A 19,399-nucleotide genomic window follows, 5' to 3' on the forward strand; every position below is an offset into this window, starting at 1 on the left:
ACACCAATAAGGCACTCTGTTTTTCAGCTGCTCCCAGGAAAAAAATAAGTGTATTTCCTAACCTTCATCGACAAACATCTCCAAAGTCCTTAAGAACATATACATAAAAACTTGTAAACTATTCCCAAATCACAGGGAATTACACCTTAAAGACAATGGTTGTATAAAAGTTAATACTGGAAACACAATTTCCAATATTTCTGTAAACATTTTTAAACAGTCAAGAAACTGAAGTATTCTTTGGAATTATTGCTAAACCGTGCACGTTACTTTTAAAGACGAAAAGCGTTCCTAATATTTTACAATTAGTTCTTACCGTGTAATCGTAATTTCTATAATTTCAAAGGCAATGCCAGAGGCATGAATCCAACTACAAAGTTCCTCTGAAGGGTGGCAATTTCTCCTGATTCTCCCTCCCCCTCCCACTGCAGACCCTCACTTTGCCCCCTGTGCTTCCCTAGAGGGTCTGCTGAGCCCCAGACACAAAATTTAGGAGGGCTCAGTAGGATGCAGAAAAAGGGGAGAGTGGAAAAGTACCACTCTACAAAGCCAACAGAGGGTTGGAGAAACACCAATATTCCTGTTTATAAATGATCTCCTGACTACCAGCGGCAGGACTTAATTGTTTTCACCAAAAATCCATTTCTGGAAGGAGTCGGAGGGATTACATGATACCATGCTTGGATGTTCACCGTTTGCTGTAAGGCACATCTTTAGGGCTGCGTTGTATAGCTGGTCCTAAAACAGAAGAGATTGTTCACTGCATTTTATCCCCTTCTTCTTCCAAGAAGAACAAGGTATGGAACATTATTTCTAACACCACATTTTAATCACAATAACTCTATGCAGGAGCCGAGTCAGGCACAATCACTGGCCTAAAGGACAGAACAGTACCGGCATCCCCTGAATGTCAGCAGAGAATTAGTCACAGGCTGGACAGATTAAATGGTTTCTAAAAATATACCTTGTGGATCTCCCACTTCTCCTCGGGAGGGATTCTGCTCTTCTTTCCTTTGTAGCCACACTCATAAAGTTGCACTGCTCCTCGAGAAGCATGGACGCACAGCTCCTTCTGGATGTTGTGTCTAATTTCATGGTGGGTGGTGTATTCAAAGTACTGTGTAAATCAAAGCCACTCTGTTAGGGAACATCACCCCCCAATGCCACGAAGCTTCGGATTAACTGATATGGTGGCACATTAGTACGTCTGGCCAACTGAATATCCAATATTCATGACATCCAGGAAAAGTTATGGAATACAATAACACATTTTTCGGAGAAAGGTAAGAATTTTGAAAAAAGTAGTTTTGCATTTTGCTTCCTCCTGGCATATAACGGGGGGGGGGGCATCATCTTTGTGGCAAAATAAAACTCATGTGCAGAGAGCAGCACTGATCTGAGAAGTTTATGCGATGGCTCATAAATCTGGCATAGACCCAGTTGCTTTGAAAATGGCATAATCCCCACAAAGTTAAGCACTTTTAAGGCCACTAATTTCAAGGGGGTCCATGATTACTTTCCTGTCATTTAAATAAATGAGGCTTCCAAGCCCTTAACTTTTGGCTGGTCTGTACCCAAGGCATCTACCAATCACAAGTGATGGGGGAGCTATCCTGCTGCCATAAACATGCAAGGTCTTAATAGCACAGAGTGAGATGCTCTCTTCTGTGACACTGAACAGGGAAAATCTTTACAGCATGATGGCACTTTTACTACCACAGGCAGGGCAAGACAAAATTAACCACACAACCTACATTGTAAAAAACCAGATCGCTCCCTTCCACATTAGAACAAATTATGGACGTAATACTTTTTAAAAAAGAGAGAGCAACACATCCTGATTAGTGGGACAGTATGCTAGTCATCAGGCTGCTGGGTTCTATTCGTGAATAAAACAAGTGGAAATATTACTCACCCTCTTGATGGGCAAAGTACAGAAAAGGTACACATCAGTACTGAAACTATTTGCTACTCAGTACTTTTTTTAAAATAGGCCAACAGCTGTCACTTACTACAGGTTGAGTATCCCTTATCCGGACTGCTTGGGACCAGAAGTGGTCAGTATGCCAGATCTTTCTGTATATTGGAATATTTTGGAATTTTTGCAAACACATAATGAGATCGCTTGGGGACGGGATCCAAATTCGTTTATGTTTTAGTTTAAAACATTTTAAATGATATTGTGTACATTGAACCATCAGAAAGCAAAGGTGTAACTATCTCACCAGAATACCTGTATCAGCTGTTGAACAAGAGCAACAACAAACGACCTAAAGACGACTGGCTTTCAGTCTTTACCTACGATGAAGTGTACACTGTATTTTATTTTTTAGGTGAGAGGAAACATTGAAAGCAGGCAGCAGGGATCTGCCTATGTGCCAGCTCAAAGGGTCTGGTTTTTGGATCAGTCCAGATACGGGATGTCTGGGTAAGGGATGCTCCACCTGTACAACAATCTTTTTTTAGTTAATACAATGACTGGGGAATGTTCACAGGCCCTAACATGATTCAACAGTAAAGAGGGTGCTGCTGTATATTCTGAACTGCTGTATATTCTGAACAATCCCTGCCCAACAATTGTTTATCCTGTTTAGAAATGCAACCATCTAGGGAAACCTATCAGCTCAGCATGGTAGGCGGTTTGGGTTTTGTTTTTTTAATGTAGGGAAGACCACTCTGACCTCCCAGAATGAGGTGGTAAGTATGACACGGGGGACAGATCACTCCGGCCTGGCTGCTCAGTCAACCTACTGGTGTTCTCCTTGACAGCGAGAGTTCTAGAGGCAAAGGAAAAAGCAGTAGGAGAGGGTGAAGAGAAAAAGAGTCAAGATTATCAAGTTTACAAGGTAGAAATGAAGACAGCATTCTTGCAGAACAGAGAAGGGCCAGACAAGAAGCCGAAAAAAAGCTGAAGAGTTCATGACAGACACAGCAATAGCCCAAATACAACATTAGAGAAGTTGCTCAAGTTATTAGTGCACAGAGATAAAGGAGATAGACTCAACAGCAGAAAATGAATTCATATAGGAATATGCCCAAGCAATTGAAAGTAGATTTTAGTTTTGGGTTCCACTGTACCTATAGTAAAAAGGTAAAGGTCCCCTGTGCAAGCACCAGGTAATTCCTGACCCATGGGGTGACATCACATCCCGACGTTTTCTAGGCAGACTTTGTTTTTACGGGGTGGTTTGCCAGTGCCTTCCCCAGTCATCTTCCCTTTACCCCCAGCAAGCTGGGTCCTCATTTGACCGACCTCGGATGGAAGGCTGAGTCAACCTTCCACTTCCATCCACTTCTGTATTACGCTGGCAGTCATGTGGGGGGAAAAGCTTACAAATACTTTAAATATATTAATCTGGAGGAATTCAGATATATGCATTTTCTTATCTGGAAGGGCTGATGTGGTACCTGATCTTCTTCAGGAGAGCATTTTAAGGGAGTTACCCCCCACATCCTTTTCCAAACCTGCCACTTGTGATCCATTAACAAGGGACCAATCCTTGGCATCTCAAGACCTCTTGCACAGCAAAGCAGAAGCTTTGACACGCAGCCACAGTGCTTCCCCTGGTACATTTTTATCCCACCCACCTTTCTTCAGTGGAACTCAGGGCCCACTTTTCTGTACATGGTTCCCTGTCCTTTTTTATCATCAACTGCAAGGTTACTCTGAGACAAGAGAGAATAATGGGCACAAGATCACCTAGAGACCTTTGTGGAAGAGTGGGGATTTGAACCCAGGTCTCCTACACACTAGTCCGACACCTTACCCTCTACAACCACAGTGACTCCCTTTTACAGACTGCAGCCAATGGAACTGTTATTTACAAAGGTACATTTGTACTGGTGAAGGGAGAGGAGGAAGAAGCCATGGGGATTTTTTTAACCTTCTCTCCCCGACTAAAGTCACCACCACCAAGCTCTTATACCCCAGCTTGAGGGGGAAAAAATGTGAATGCCCATTCATTGTTCTCAGCAAGGGTAAAACCAGTTTGGTTGCAGAGGGTTAAAAACCCCTTCAGCCTGCTGGATTCTCCCTGAAAATAGAGCAACAGTGACTGCAATCTTTAAAATATGACAACCTTTATGTATTTAGATTTTTATCCTTCCCTTCTTCCAAATATTTCAGCATGGTATAAAACATTCTCCCCTCCTCCATTCTTTCCTCATCATAATCCTGTAAGGTAGGTTAGCCTGAGAGAGAGAGACAGACAGACAGACAGATCCACCCGGGGGTCACCCAGTAAGCTTCATGGCAGAGTGGGGATTCGAACCTGCATCTTCCAATTCAAAGTCCAACACACACAACAGAACACGGTTCTGCCCTTAGAGCAACATTTTTTTAAAATTTTTACTAAGCAGTATTTCAGTACTATTCAAGGATTCTGTTCCCCAACCAGCCATAACAAGGAAAGATATTTACATGGCAGACACACATTCAGCATCAGTACTCCTGAGGAAGTTACATTTCATGCTTCGCATATTGTATTAATGGAGTTCAGACTTCCTACCCTGAGGGAACCCTTTCCACATCAAGCAGCCTGCCACCCTACAGAGGATTCTAGCACATGCCCCAGCGGGTCACGTTCTCAGATTTCATGAGGTCCTGCTGTACCCAGCTGTCACTCTGAAAACCAAGGGACACACCTGAACAAGTCCAACACTAGTGCACAGTTGTGCATTTCACAGGAAACTTCCTAATGGTAAAAAATTCAGCTTTCAGATCACTTGTTTTCCAAGGCCATCTGGCCACGATGGAATCCCTGTAGCTCAAAATATAGTTTAAAAATGCACTGTGTTTTATGCCATCTGTTACAGTTATGTAAAAATAAAAAAGGAGCACGTTACCTGGTTCCCTCCAAGTCCATGACAAGTGTACATAATTAACGGTTTGCCACCAGTATTGTTTTCACCGGCATCAAGACATGTTCTTTTCCCAATGTTTTTTAACTGAATAAAGTTTTTTAAAAGAAAACAGAAGTATCAGTGCGGATCCAGCCCTGTTACATAATATGCAAACACTGGTGGAGGGGTTTACGATGTGCTTTGAAATGGAAAGTATACTCACAAATCCAGATAATGGAGGATTCAAGTCTGGTACATACACCTCTGGATACACATTGTTTAGATACCACGTAAAGTTTTTACACTGTAACCGCTGCTTTAACTCAAGCCTTCTTGAGAGATCACCAAATGTTTTCTGTAGAAACAAAGCTAAATAATTAGTTCTATAAACAGAAACTGAAATTGTGCGTCATAAAAAGACTGCCTTTTTACTAAAAAGCTAACAATAGATGGGTTTACAAAATAATTTGATTCAATGGTTCTTGTAGGTTATCCGGGCTGTGTAACCGTGGTCTTGGTATACCAAGACCACGGTTACACAGCCCGGATAACCTACAAGAACCAATGAACTCTGACCGTGAAAGCCTTCGACAATAATTTGATTCAAGCTTAAATTTTGAATACCTAAACTAGGAGCTTTAGATGCTTTTTACAGTTCATATGGAGGCGGGGGAGTGACACATTGCATACTCAATTTTTATTTCCTTTGGATAGCTAAAGGGAAGCAATTTATAGAAGGTGAGCATACAGGATCTCCTTCTTGGAATGATTTTATCAGTCCGTTGCTCTCCTAGGAAGGGTATATTGGCCTGTGTAACTGACAGGCCTCAGGCTGTCTTGTCTCTTGATCTAACGTGCTATTTCCAACAGAATATAGCAATATAGATAAACAATTCTGCCATATACAGAAAGCTCTTTACTCTGAAACTGCTAGATTTGAGTCCAGTAGCACCTTTGAGACCAGCAAGATTTTCCAAGGTATGAGCTTTCGAGAGTCAAACCTCCCTTTGGCAGATAGCTGTCCTACGGCAAGACCTCTGAGGGTAACCATGTTGGTCTGCAGCAGAAGAGTTAGACCTGGGTGCTACTGGACTCAGACCTAGCTCAATTCAATTCAAAACCTTTATTGGCATACTCAGACCTAGCTCTTCTACTCGGAAACTGCTTTCTTTACAATTAGCCCTGCAAATGTTACAAAAGGGTGCGACAAAAATTGTATAGTTTAACCTGCCTTATTCACTAAAGTCATGAGAACTAAGGGGATGGGGGTGAGATGTGTTTTACTTGTTGTTTTATTAGGCATGGAACATTTTAGTGGCTAGGACACCTGGACGAAGAAGAGTCAGTTTTTACATGCCAACTTTCTCTGCCCCTTTAAGGCAGAGTCAAACCGGCTTACAATCGCCTTCCCTTCCCCTCCCCACTACAGACACTCTGTGAGGTAGGCGAGGCTGACAGAGGTTTAAGAGAGCTCATACGCCGCTCATGTGGAGGAGTGGGGAATCAAACCTGGTTCTCCAGATCAGAGTCCACCGCTCCAAACCACCACTCTTAACCACGCTGGCTCTCACACAGAAATTATGTACCCACAGCACTAGTTATGCAGTGGCACAGAGGCAAGGAGAGCTGCACTGGAGTATCTGCCATGGCAGAAGATCCTATTTATAGGAGAGATGTTGCCAGTGTCTGTTAACACTGAAAGAGAACATACAGATGCAAATGCAGCCTTGCTGGATCATGGCTATAACACACAATCACTTCCCTATTATATCAACTTGATTTAAGCATAAAACAAAAGATGCTTAAACTTTCCAAGTATCTGACCACTACTTGAAATAGAGCTCTGAAAACATTTGGGAACAGTGGCAATGGCAAGCCATTGGTGACTTGCTGCTGTGTATGTTTGCTCCCTCTGTTTCCCCCACATCCCTTCTTGCACAGAGCTTGACACAAAGCTGCAAAGTCTGGTTAAGTTCCAGCTCACCAAAACACCTCAATGTGGGGGTCTCAGTGAAAAGGAGTTTGTCTACTCTGCAAATACTGGCTTACAAATTGGGACTAAAATGAAGTTTAGAGTTGTGGGGAGAAGAAGAAAAAACCCTGACTGCACCCACACATCACTGGACATTGGGGCTATAGCAATCACAGCAAACAACTAGATTCTCCTGCATACACAACCCTATCTGGAGGAGGAAGAGGACGAGGAGAGCTGGTTTTTATATGCCAACTTTCTCTACCTTTTAAGGAGAAGCAAACCAGCTTACAATCTCCTTCCCTTCCTCCCCCTACAACAGACACCTTGTAAGGTAGGTGGGGCTGAGAGGGCTGTAAGAGAGCTGTGACTAGCCCAAGGTCACCCAGCTGGCTTCATGTCTAGGAATGGGGAAACCAACCCGTTCACCAGATTAGAGTCCACAGCTCATGTGGAGGAGTGGGGAATCAAATCCAGTTCTCCAGATCAGAGCCCACAGCTCTTAACCACTACACCACGCTGGCAGTGCAACAATAGCGCACTATCCGAAAATGTGTGTGTGCAGCATCTAATTCCCAAGGCACTCTGACATCACAGGTAAGTGAAGTACAATCAAAACTTGGAAGTTTTGCATCAAACTGTGGGTGCTAATGAAGGTGAGAAGCGCATTAGCACAGCAGCCAACTATGTTGGTACCCGACTGCAGATTAATTGCAGCTTGTTGCGATGACTGAATGTAGCCATCTGTCTAAACTGTAGTCCAACGTGATTGCAACATACTGGCAAAGGACAATATTTTGTTAAGCTACTCACCAATTCATTTACTACTTTACCAGTAGTTAACAGTTGAGCAACTTTTGTCAAAGATAGTTACCAATTCTGCTAAATTACATCTTCAATATTCATTAGCAACGGAGCACAAGCAAAAATATTCCAAAACATTTGCTGTTTCGCTAACATACATAACTATTCAAGAGCATCCCCACCCAATCTACAATTAATTCCCATCAAAGTACAGTTATTCCTTGCAGTTTTTACTGTACATATCCATCAACATGTTCTTCTTTCTAACCCTGTGTGTGTGTAAAGTCCCGTCTAGTCGCAGCCGACTTATGGCGACCCCTTTTGGGGGGTTTTCATGGCAAGAGACTAACAGAGGTGCCTTCCTCTGCACAGCAACCCTGGTATTCCTTGGTGGTCTCCCATCCAAATACTAACCAGGGCTGACCCTGCTTAGCTTCCAAGATCTGACTGTACTATGCTGCCTTCCCTCTTCTAACCCTAGAACACTATTTTTAGATTATTTTTCAACAGTTTAATAGATTTCTTCAGGCAGAGCGTTTCTCACAAACAAATTGCCAATATTTAAAGACATAGGCCTGCCCTCTTGTATTTTACATACTAGTGGGGAAAATTCCACTCTCTCAATATGCTCAGCTGTGCTATGTGCAGAGCACTATTTCCCTAAGATGTTCTGAACACCTGAGCATGTACTAGCCAGCAATGTAGTTTCCTTAAGTGGACAAATATTCAGAAGAGATGTGAACAGCCCTAGCAACTACAAGGAACCCTGGCACACGTCGTTTCTAGGGCAGCTGATATGTCCTAGGGACCCTGGCACCCAGGACACACCCAGTTGGTAAGGTTCTTTCAATTCTACTGGAGGATTGAAACAGTTGACTGAACCACACTAGTCTATTTAACTTCAGAGAGGTAACACAACGGACGCTATAAAATAAAATGAAAAGCTTAATTGGTACAGCCAAAGGTATTCAATGTATTAAATAAACTACTGGGCAAAAAAATCAAACCGGGTCAACAGAATGCACATTGTTTTTATGTACTTGCATCAATAAATAATTTTTTCTCACCAAGTATTTCAGTGCAGCAACTGATTTCTAATACCACCACCATCGCCACCTACTTTTTTAACAATTTTTGCTGCTTCTCGGTTTCTTCGGTAAAATATGTCTTTAAATTCATCCATCCAGACTTCTGCAAGGCGAACCTGATTACGTGTGATCACTTGAGTCCCTTTTGGAAAGGTATGAGGGCTCTTGCTGCGAAACACATGGCCAACAACAGAGCAAGGTATGATTTCCAACTGGCCTCCACATTGCCATACCTAAAAAATTACAGGTAGGTTAGCCTTCTTAAAAATCCAGAGCCTTTAAAAGGTAGACTGTCGGTATAATGAAATCTTTACAAAGCCTCTGAATGAGATCAGCAGCTGCCAGAGACAGTCTACTTCTAAACTTACTCTGAAAGACATTTCTATGTTTTCTCCTCCCCATATTTCCATTTCTTCATCATAGCTTCCAATGTATTCAAAGTACTCTTTCGATATTGAAAAGAGACCTCCTGCAAAAGTGGGCGTTCTGCAAAAAGACAATAATTGATGAAGTCAGTAACTTCCCAACTGACTACATTCTTATCTTATTTTTATTCCTTATAAGCCTCTATATAAGCCTCCCTTCCTCAGATAGGTCAACTCAACTGGGCCAGCAACTGCTTATGAACCAGCTAGCCAGCACATCACTGAAAATATCCGACTAGCTTTGCCGAGAAACCACTACCATGGCAATGAATTATTTGCACACTAGCATCCATTTCAAAGCTAGGTCAGTTAACAGTCAAAAATTGTCCTGGGAACTCTTCTGCCCTTTGAAAGTGACTTTTTCTTATGCGGGCATTCTCCCAGTAGAATTCTTTGATATTACTTCAGCGAAAGAGGCAGAAACTCAGCTAATCTGAAAGAGAAAAAAGTCCAAATTCCTCCATGCCATTAAGTCATCTTCAAAAATGGCTTCGGGTGTTCATTTCATAAAGGTTATCAAGGAACTATATTTAAACTGTCTCTGTAATGGTAAAAAAATCATTTTTTAACAGATTCATTTGTACCCACTATAAAAACACCATCACTTGGGATCTGAACTCCCCCCTCCCCCCGGTGCATTCTGCAGTTGTATGTCTGATAAAAATTCAACAGCTACAATTGCTCCTGGAATTGAGGTAATCTGCATCTAGTGGATTTCTTTGAGTTCTATTATGCTTCAATCTGAAAAACATTAGCTGCCTTAGGTTTCACACTGTTGAATAACTAACTTAGCAGTTTTGTTTGAACTTCTATTGATGGAACTAACTACTTTTAAATGTTTGTAGGGAGGGAAAAATCAAGCCTTTAAAACCTATACTGGGGCTGTGCTTAGGTTAAAATGTCTTTGTTTTGACCCGTCTCTTCCTCTGAGGAGCTCAGGGAGGCAAGCATGGATCTTCCTTCCCCTCCGTGAGGGAGGTTAGGCTGAGAGAGTGACTGGTCCAAGATCACCCAGTGAGCATCATGGCATAGTGAGGGTTTCAGTGTGTGTCTCCCAGATCCTGCAACATCATGGAAAAAATGTTCAAAATCTAGAAAACAGTAGCATGCAAGAAGCATCTCTCCTTTTGCTACTGTCCTGTCTATAAAAGAAAAAGCAGCTTATACATTATTTTAAGGAACAGTGTTTCTTAAAAAAACAAAACACAATTTAAAAAAGGAAGAATTAAAGTGGTACTTCTTACTTAATAGGATAGGTTTCATCTTTCCTTCTTTTGCTTTCACGCTCAGGCAGAGATTCCCATCCAAAGGACAAACTCCAGTCAAAGTTTCCTCTGTTGTGGTTATGGCCATAAGGAGAAGGCTTGCTAAATTCAAAAGTGTTGACATCTATAGCAGAAATATCTGGGCTTACAACACAAGTATAGTTTTCAGCTATTCTTGCCAACAAGGGTTCTAGCCAACCATAAAAACACTCACCTAGTAGGAAAAGAGGGGAAAAGAAAGATTATGGACTTTAGTACGGCTTTCCCTTAACCATAATAATGAGTTTCAAGAACATTTTAGAACTACATTTTATGAAATGTACACACATATTTAGTTTGAAACATTGTTAGTTTATGGACAGTCTTCAACAAAATCCTGAAGACAACTCAGGGTGCACTTTTTTGGCAGAATGATAGAAACGTGGCTCTATCATGTTCTGTACAAGTGGGGAAAATGCAGATTTGGGGGGGGGCGGGACACTTCATTTTCCCATGTAGCCCTTCTTCACACTATGTCCTCATTCTCTCTTTACTTAATTTATATCCTGTCTTTCTCCTCAATGGGGAACCGAAGCAGCTTACATCATTCTCTCATCCATTTTATTTGTACAACAATTTTATGAGGTAGGTTACGCTGAGAGTGACTGGCTCAAGGTCACCCAGCAAGCTTCCATGACAGGTTGGGGCTTCGAACCTGGGGTCTCCCAGATCTTAGTCTGACATTAACTGCTATACCACACTGGCTCTTCAGCCTCCCCTTTCTTCCCTCCCGCTGGCAGTCTCTCCCTGGGAAAAGTCTGGCCAAGTTGCAAAAGCTGCGGAAGTGGATGTTAAAAGCTATCCCTTTCCTCCTAAGAGTCCAAATATTAAAGACTCACTTAGGAGCTGTCCTTAGATAGACAGATAGTTTATTTGCGGCCCTTGGCCAGATAAAACAAGATACATGGACTAAAATGGTCTTACCGACAAAGGTTTACAGTCCGAGTCTTAAATCACTTTAAAAAATAAAAAATAATAAAATAAATAACATCCAAGTTACATCTGCCATTTGGACTAAGAGACTACTCTGCGGCAACAGATTTTCATTGCTGCCGTACAAAATTTTGCTACCTGAGAGGTGATTGAGGGATTATCTCTTTGTAGGAGCTTTTCTATCTTTTCTCTTTCCCTGTCGGGTCCCATTCTCAATATGAGGGGCTCAATAAACTTAGAACGGGGTATTGTGTAAAAGTTACAATTCAGGAGAACATGTTCAGTGGTTTCTAAATCCCCGGATTTACAGGAGCATAGTCTCTCTGCCTTGGGTTTCTTCTTAAATTTCCCCTCTAACATAGCAGAGAGCTGTCCTTAGAATATGGACCCTCTAGATTCATTTTTCAGTCTTATGCTAGGAAGGTAAACATTTTCTTCCACATTTTTCTATTTCATTAGACAGAGCATATTTAGTAGAAAAACTAATAATCCAAAGGAGAAAATCAATACAAGATTTCGTTAATATTTATTAGCTGCATGACACTATCATTCTTTGAATTCACAACCTAGAATCACAGAGTGGGAAGGTCTCCAGGCCCAATCATCCTCATTGCTCTCCTCTGCACCCGTACCATTCTGTTCAAGTCCTTTTTGAAGTGGGGCCTCCAGAATTGCATGCAATACTCCAGGTGCGGCCTGACCAGTGCTGTGTACAGTGGAACTATCACATCTTGCAATTTGGATGTTATGGCTCTGTTGATGCACCCCAAGATCGCATTAGCTTTTTTTGTAGCTGCGTCACACTGGCTGCTCATATTTAACTTAACGGTCCACTTGTACCCCATACTTACAATCTACACATACTTACAGTGTGCATCCAAAAAAGTGAGAGTTTCTCCTGTTGCTACTGAAGCACCCAACAATCGAGCAGTGATGAGGCCTTTTCTCTTCTTTTGCCGGACAATTTTAACTATCCGGAATTGTCTCACATATTCATCTAATTTATTGTGCAAGTAATCTGGAACGACAACATGTCAGTCTCTAGTTTCTGAACACAAATAACCTTCAGTTCTCTTTTCATAGTTAGTTCCTTTGTCAAAGTATTTTATTTTGACATGCTTGTAAGTACCAATCTAAGGGTTTATATCTTCTGCTTTTAACAAACCAAAAATGGAAAAGTGGCCGGAAATACACTACAACCTGAATTCATCAGTAAATATAAACTTCTACTGCAGAATAGTTAAAATTTAGTTTTCTATTAATTATCATCATCATTTCACCAACAAAGAGACACAGCACAAATCAATGTATTTAAAGAGATGGGTGACTATGTTACTTTGTCAGTTTTGTGAAAATAACTAGTACTATTAACTAATTTTAATAGCCCAATTAACCCTGTTTTAGGAAGGCTTTGGATTTTTTAAGAAAAGAATTGCCAGATTGTGACCAGAAGACAGCAACTGTTACTTTAAGGCCTACAAGATGCAAGTCACTGATAAATAACAATGCTTCAGAGGTCATTATTCCCAATATGCTTCCACCCATACTGTGAAACAATCTGCTTCAGCAGGCAACAGAGAATGGAAGAGGGGACTCACCAATGCACCAGGACAAGAACCCTTCCTGATTAATAAGACATACAGAAAGTGCAACAGAACCACGACACAGGTATTTGCTAGAAATAAAATAAGCTAAAGGGAACTTCGTTTTTTGTATACATATAGAGGCTGCATTTAGACTGATAGGGACCCTACAGATAGGGGACTCACAGATCACCAGCGGGTGGGGGGGGGGAGGCGGCGGCGGCAGCAGGATGGCGGAAATCAGTGGAAATGGCCAAGTTAGTCCAGATCCAATCTCATGGTTTGCTTGTTCTGACAGTGAGCCTTAAGAGTCTTCAGGCTTGCTGGCTCTCTTCCCTTCTCTGTCATGCTGAGCTGGTGGGCTTTTTTTTTTTACAGCTCACTGAAATTTGCCTTGATCATATGCTTTAAACAAACTGTGGTTTGTTTCTTGCAGAGAAACCACAATATATTAAAGCACCCAATGTGGACATCCATGGCAAACTGCGGATGAATTCTAAACCAAGTCACCCTCATACTTGGTGTGGCACGCAAAGGGAGGGAGGAGCAGAGAAGAAGGCTTCTGTGGCTTCGTTGCTTAAATAAGAGGAAAACAACGCCTTTCAGCAGCCCGAAATAACTGGAAAAAAACATTAAGCAACAGAAGACCACATATATATTACATTTTTCTTACCATCTTCACTGGCATCATCCACCAAAATTATTTCTTTCAGCAAAATTGCGGGAGAAGAATATATCACGCTATAAACGGTTCTTAGCAGAGTAGACCATGCTTCATTGTGAAAGACTATGATAACACTTGTAGTAGGCAGTGGCGGACAGCGTTTAAATTTTTGTTCAATGCACCTAGAGAATAAAACCGGAAATCACAGAAAGAACCAAATATGAATTATATGTTTGACACAGCACAGACAAAGTAGTATTATATGCTTGGCAAGCATGGCAGAGCCTCTTGGATCTTTCCCATTTCAGTTCAAATCCCACAAACCAAGGGTTACTATAAGGAAAGCCATGCACAGGGTCAGCATTGCAAAAGCATTTCCTGGCAATTCCAGCAATGTTTTTGGATCGGGCCATTAAGGAGCAAGTGAAAGACTAAAATTACTGCCACAAGAATATATCCAATAAAAACTTGGCAGACTTGGAAATTATAAAAAAAAGATATCCAAAGCTGGAAAAGCCCATCAGCAAAAGTTATAAAAGTGGACTGAAGAAATTATTCTTGTTTTTTCAACACATTTTCAAAGGAACTTGGTGTAAAATGGCCCTAAACTCGTATGAACTTACATCAGGATTTTGTTAGCATTTCTCAGATGAATCTATTGTTTGTTGCTGTTTGAGACAGGGGAATCAGTTTAGAAACATGACATGCAATATACTAAAACTGACTATTCACGTTATGCTTATGGAATAAAAAAGTCTTCTATGCAGAAGTTATTCTAATGATACATGTGACACACCACACGTCAAATAAAGGAAACCGAGAACCCCATTTCCAATATTTGCCTATTTAAAGGAAGGCCAGAAATCAGCATGCCCTTCAACCTACTCGGGAGGCCGCGTGTCTGGTCCGAGATCCCGGTGCAAAGAAATCCTGTCGCTTACAAAAGCGTTAAAACAATGTTTGTTGTCTCCAAGCTCTTTCTCCTTCTGTTCCTCTCGACTTAAATTGACAGGCTTGAAGGCTTTGCCGGAAGCTCCAGGAGCGTTAGGATCTTGAGGGGGTCGGTCCTGGACAGGCTTCAGTTCAGCTGCTGTGTAGGACCCTGGTAAACAGCGCCTCTTGCCAGGAACCTGAGTTTGCCTGAGCGGGGCTCTGATCTGCATTTTTGGCTTTGCACCTTTAATATTGTTCACCGCTTGCAACACTAGGCCCAGCATATTATTCCGCTTTCCCTCTTTTGTCTGGATTCCAGGCTCGTCATGAAAATCCTGAATATCTCCTCTTTGTAACAAAAGCATAAATATTAAAAAGATAAAAACAACAATGGTAAACTTCCAAAGCTTCCACTGGGAAAGTGGCTTCTTTATACATCGTCTTAGCATTCTTAGGAGAGACATCCCGGAAAATCTACATATGTTAGCACTTCTGATAAAATGAGTCTTTTCCATAGATGTAGCAAGGCATTTGCTAAAACGGTAGTATCTGCAAGATTTAAAGAATGGTCATTAATATACATGCAGCTGTACAAAATTCACTTTTCAGAGCATCATAGGAATACTTGGTTAACTGGGCAAAATCATACATGAAGCAGGACAATCTTGGTCGCCATTCAACTGGTCCTATTTTGCTCTTTTACCCCAGATAGATATTCAGCTCCATGTAATGGTCCCATAACAGTTTGGGTTTTTCTCCTGGATCACAATCTACACGGCAGAACTGTGAACGATTATAGGCCCATTATTAACAAGACATGCAAAAATTTTTACGATTGAATCCATGCTGGCTGTTACTGCACTATACGCCCACAAGACCTTCCTGGCTGCTCACCACTAAACACCAGCAACCAAGAAGCGCATGCCAACCACCAGTACCACCGATTTCCACTATTTACACCTGTTCTCTTCTCCTCAGACTTGTTGATCCAATTGCCCTACTATGCCACTGTTCCACTTCAGCCTGGCAAAGCCTCTTTATGGGTTTTGCTTATAAAACCTTGAGTGCCTCCGTTTTCATTTAAAAAGAAGATTCTTCAGCCTTGCAGGTAAAAACGAAACTATACCAACCAGTTAACAAAAGTATGCATCCCCTTGCCTGAACGCATATACTGAAATGTCGTATGGTATCACACAATGTCTGGAATTGCCAGAATTGCCAAATTGCTTTTATGGATAAGGAGGATGTTAAAAATATAGTGACTGTTGTATCCTAAAATAATGAGGGAGAACTTTTCAGAATGGAGCCTCCAACCATGACATCATTGTCTCACCCTAGGAAACTGGCTAGGGAATACCTGGCAGGTCACTTCTGACCCTGCAGACAGATGCTCCTTCCACTAGGAAATGGAGGAGTGGGAGGATTTCCAGTTTCTGGAGCAGAGGTTTCTGCAATGGTGCAGCAGGTTCCCAACAGGAAGGGTATTCCTCAGCTGAGTGAATTACAAACTGCCAACCTTAGAAGGCAGCCTCCCCGATCCTTTAGTGAAACTTCCCCCTTCCTTGCTACTGACCATGTGGCTTGGAGCAGTCTGCTGCTGGAAAGCATGCTTCCTAGTTCCACATCTAACCTGGTATTAAGACAGATGGAAGGGGGCAGATAAAATGATGGTAGGGGTCAAATAAGGCTTAGGGGGCAACAGCTGGTCACCCCTGCTCTAAAGGGTCACAAAAAGTAGTGCTAGTCTTTAAAGGACATTATTTTACAACCAATCTCACACAATATTGGCTTCCAATGCCTTAAGGCTGCTTCACAAATCACCACGACGTAAGAAAATACATGCTTACCCAGATAATGTGAAATATATGGCATGAACATCATTTGAGCATCAGCTGCCTGAAAGAGCTACCCAACTGGTATACTTGCAATTGAAAACAATACACTTGAGCTATACTTTCTTCATTTACATCCTGCCTTTCTCTCCAGTGAGGTCACAAAGTGACTTACACTGTCTCTTCCATTTTATCCTCACAAGTACCCTGTGAGGCAGACCAGTCTGAGAGTGTGTCCAATTCCAGTACAAATGAGTGCCTGTATGCAAATAGACATTTAAGCGCATGTTAATTATACATTTGGACACACCTTCAAGACAGCCATTAAATAAAGAACTACAGATAGGGTAACAGCCTTATATTTACCAGACAGAAGGTATACTAAATGATAATCATGTGAACATACTGAGAAATGAGAGATCAATGGAGAAATAAAAGAAGAACTTATAGAAGAATATAAATCACAACTGAATAAAAATGGGTGTTTCTGTCTTTGCCTTTCCACATGGGCCGTCTCTGTTGTGTCACTGCTCCAAAGGTCACCCAGCCAAGATTCCATAGCAGTGTGAGGATTTGAACCTGGGTCTCCCAGATCCTAGTCCGACACTATAACCACTGCACCACTACTGACTCGCTTACTTCAGGCATTATGGTAAATCTTCTATAGAGAAATCACTGTCCCACATGAAGCTGCCTTATACTGAATCAGACCCTTGGTCCATCAAAGTCAGTATTGTCTACTCTGACCGGCAGCAGTTCTCTAGGGTCTCAGGAAGAGGTCTTTCACATCACCTACCTGCCGAGTCCTTTTAACTGAAGATACCAGGGATTGAACCTGGGACCTTCTGCATGGCAAGCAGATGCTCTACCACTGAGCCACAGCCCCTCCTCATCTAGGAAATTTCTAGTAAATGAAATGGCTCTGACACTAGGACAAATGAGAGATTACCTGGGAGATCCATGTTCAGGAATTTCCCCCCCCCCCATTTTTTAGGCTTCAAAGCAGCTGCAAGAGGTTGCTAGTTTCACTGGGAACCAGAGTTGGAGGAGAGATTTTTTTTAGCTCTTTCCTCTTGTGCTGGGTCCCTGACTACCGTGTTTCCCCGAAAATAAGACACTGTCTTATATTTATTTTTCCTCAAGAAGACACACTATGGCTTATTTTCAGGGGATGTCTTATTTTTATTAAGTATGGTACAACAATCTACATTTATTCAAAGATAGTTAAGTCGTCTTTTTAACTAAACCTGCTTGATGGGAAATGAACCCCGCCACAGTAGACACCTGAGCTGACTCCGCCAAGCTGAATCTGCCTGCCAAAAGCCGGGCGGCATTGCCCTGCAGAGCACAGACTCTGGCGTAAGCGTCTTTGGGATCGCAAGCTACTTTCTCACAGACAGCCTGGAGAGTTTCCCCAGGTCCCCCTCGCCCGATTTACAGTCACACAGAACTGAACCTGCACGCATCTGGTCCCCTCCCTGCAACTTAATACTGAGAGATAGAAATGCCCCCGGTTCTCCCCTCACCCCGTACACAATTCCCCCCTTTTAAACAGATGGTGAAGGGAAGCATCTGCAGACGGAGAAAAGAAGCCGTTTTTACCTGATGAGGCAGTCCTCGCTCTTCTTCCTTTGGATCTCACCCAAACCCCACTGAGTCAGGAAGGTGGAGAGGGAAGCTGCCCGATTCCTGCATTGTACTGATTTAAGGATCGCCACCAAGATCTGGCTTTGTTCCATCGCTGGCGAGTGCCCCAATCCTCCTCATAATCCCCACCTTCCCCCGAAGATACGATTCTCTCCCGGAGGGCGGGAGGGCGAGCAAGAGGGGTCTTCCAAAGCCTCTGTCCAGCCGGTCATTCAACCCAGATGCGCCAAAAGCGGAGGTGATTTCCAAAGCCTCTTTTGTTTGGGGGGTGCGCAGGGAATCAAACCTCTCCCCACCCCCACCCCCGCCAAAGATCCTGAACGGTGAAGGGGCTGAGTCAGTGCAAGGCACGGCCCGCAGACCCCGAGGTTCCCATCTCCCCAAAGCGCAAGCTGTTGGATTTCAACCGGGGGGCTGTGGCGACGGCAGCAGTGCACAGCGTCGCCCGCCTCGAACTGTGCCTTACCGCTCCACGCAGGTACGCTGCATATCACCATGTCTTATTTTCGGGGTATGGCTTATATTGCGCAAATGCTTAGAAATCCTGCTACGGCTTATTTTATGGGTATATCTTATTTTCGGGGAAACAGGGTACATAGTTCCCACTCCTTTAAGTTGTCATGAGCGCCGGGAGAGTGGGGGTGGGGAGAGTCAGGACCCGCATCTGTCACTCGTAAGAGAATAAAGGAGCTACACTAAAGAGCTAAAACATAGGTATGTTAATTATTCAAGAGAAATTCAATTAAGGTAAATCATCAAACTTTTCGCAAACAACCACATAGTTTGATGGTATTTCAAATCTATTAAAATCCTACATCTAAATATTTCTTCAGACATTTTTGTTTACTTTGCCACTGCAACCATTACTGCTATTCAGAATCATACCAAATAATGCTGCAGAGAAAACTTAAACCATAATAAAGACAAAATAGTAATTCCAAATAGTAATTCATGAAGATCTTATTGGAAGTATGAGTATTGATTATGCATAAGATGCGTATGTTGTATGTTTTGTTTTATATTGTTTTTGAAAATTAAAAAATGTAAAAAAAAGACAAAATAAATAAAGCATACAACTGCAGATTTCTGACACCTTTAAAGCATCAGAGGTTCTCACTGATTAAATGTTTCTTGGAAAGCATTTCATATAAAGGGTTCGGCTAGTCACGTAAATACTAACTGGTGGGACACAGTAGAAGTGATAACTTATACCGTGCAATAAGGGAATTAATAGTTTAGGTTACCTCAGTTCTATGTCTGAATTAAAAATAGCTAGCATAAGATTAGTTTTCACGACCATTGTAATGGCCCTATGTAAATCATGCTTCTCATTAGTACTGTAAAGACTTTAAAGTATTTATATAATTATCTA

The 19,399-nt window shown here is 42.1% G+C and overlaps 1 protein-coding gene and 1 non-coding gene across 2 annotated transcripts; both read right to left on the minus strand.

Annotated features, from left to right (window-relative positions):
* Positions 1–613: 613 nt before the first annotated feature.
* On the minus strand, positions 614–15,063 carry GALNT3 (polypeptide N-acetylgalactosaminyltransferase 3). Its single transcript, XM_056861319.1, has 10 exons — positions 14,501–15,063; positions 13,625–13,797; positions 12,237–12,386; positions 10,376–10,610; positions 9,075–9,192; positions 8,739–8,939; positions 5,066–5,197; positions 4,846–4,947; positions 965–1,117; positions 614–738 (listed from the first exon to the last, which is right to left on the minus strand). The coding sequence occupies exons 1-10, from the start codon at positions 15,061–15,063 to the stop codon at positions 619–621; spliced, it is 1,947 nt and encodes a 648-aa protein (XP_056717297.1). The 3' UTR covers positions 614–618.
* Positions 15,064–17,194: 2,131 nt separating this feature from the next.
* On the minus strand, positions 17,195–17,266 carry TRNAG-GCC (transfer RNA glycine (anticodon GCC)). Its single transcript has one exon. It is a non-coding gene; the product is annotated as a tRNA-Gly (tRNA).
* Between the last annotated feature and the right edge of the window lie 2,133 nt (positions 17,267–19,399).

This window comes from Euleptes europaea, chromosome 15 (assembly GCF_029931775.1).
Source record: "Euleptes europaea isolate rEulEur1 chromosome 15, rEulEur1.hap1, whole genome shotgun sequence".
In the NCBI taxonomy this organism is placed as follows: domain Eukaryota; kingdom Metazoa; phylum Chordata; class Lepidosauria; order Squamata; family Sphaerodactylidae; genus Euleptes; species Euleptes europaea.

Excerpts from the sequence above, each read along its gene's own strand:
- GALNT3 (XM_056861319.1), bottom strand. The coding sequence starts at position 15,063 with ATGGAAAAGACTCATTTTATCAGAAGTGCTAACATATGTAGATTTTCC. Across the intron at positions 12,387-13,624 it reads GGATGATGCCAGTGAAGATG|ATTACTTGCACAATAAATTA; the intron begins GTAAGAAAAATG and ends TTGTCGTTCCAG. Across the intron at positions 9,193-10,375 it reads GATGAAACCTATCCTATTAA|AACGCCCACTTTTGCAGGAG; the intron begins GTAAGAAGTACC and ends GTCTTTTTGCAG.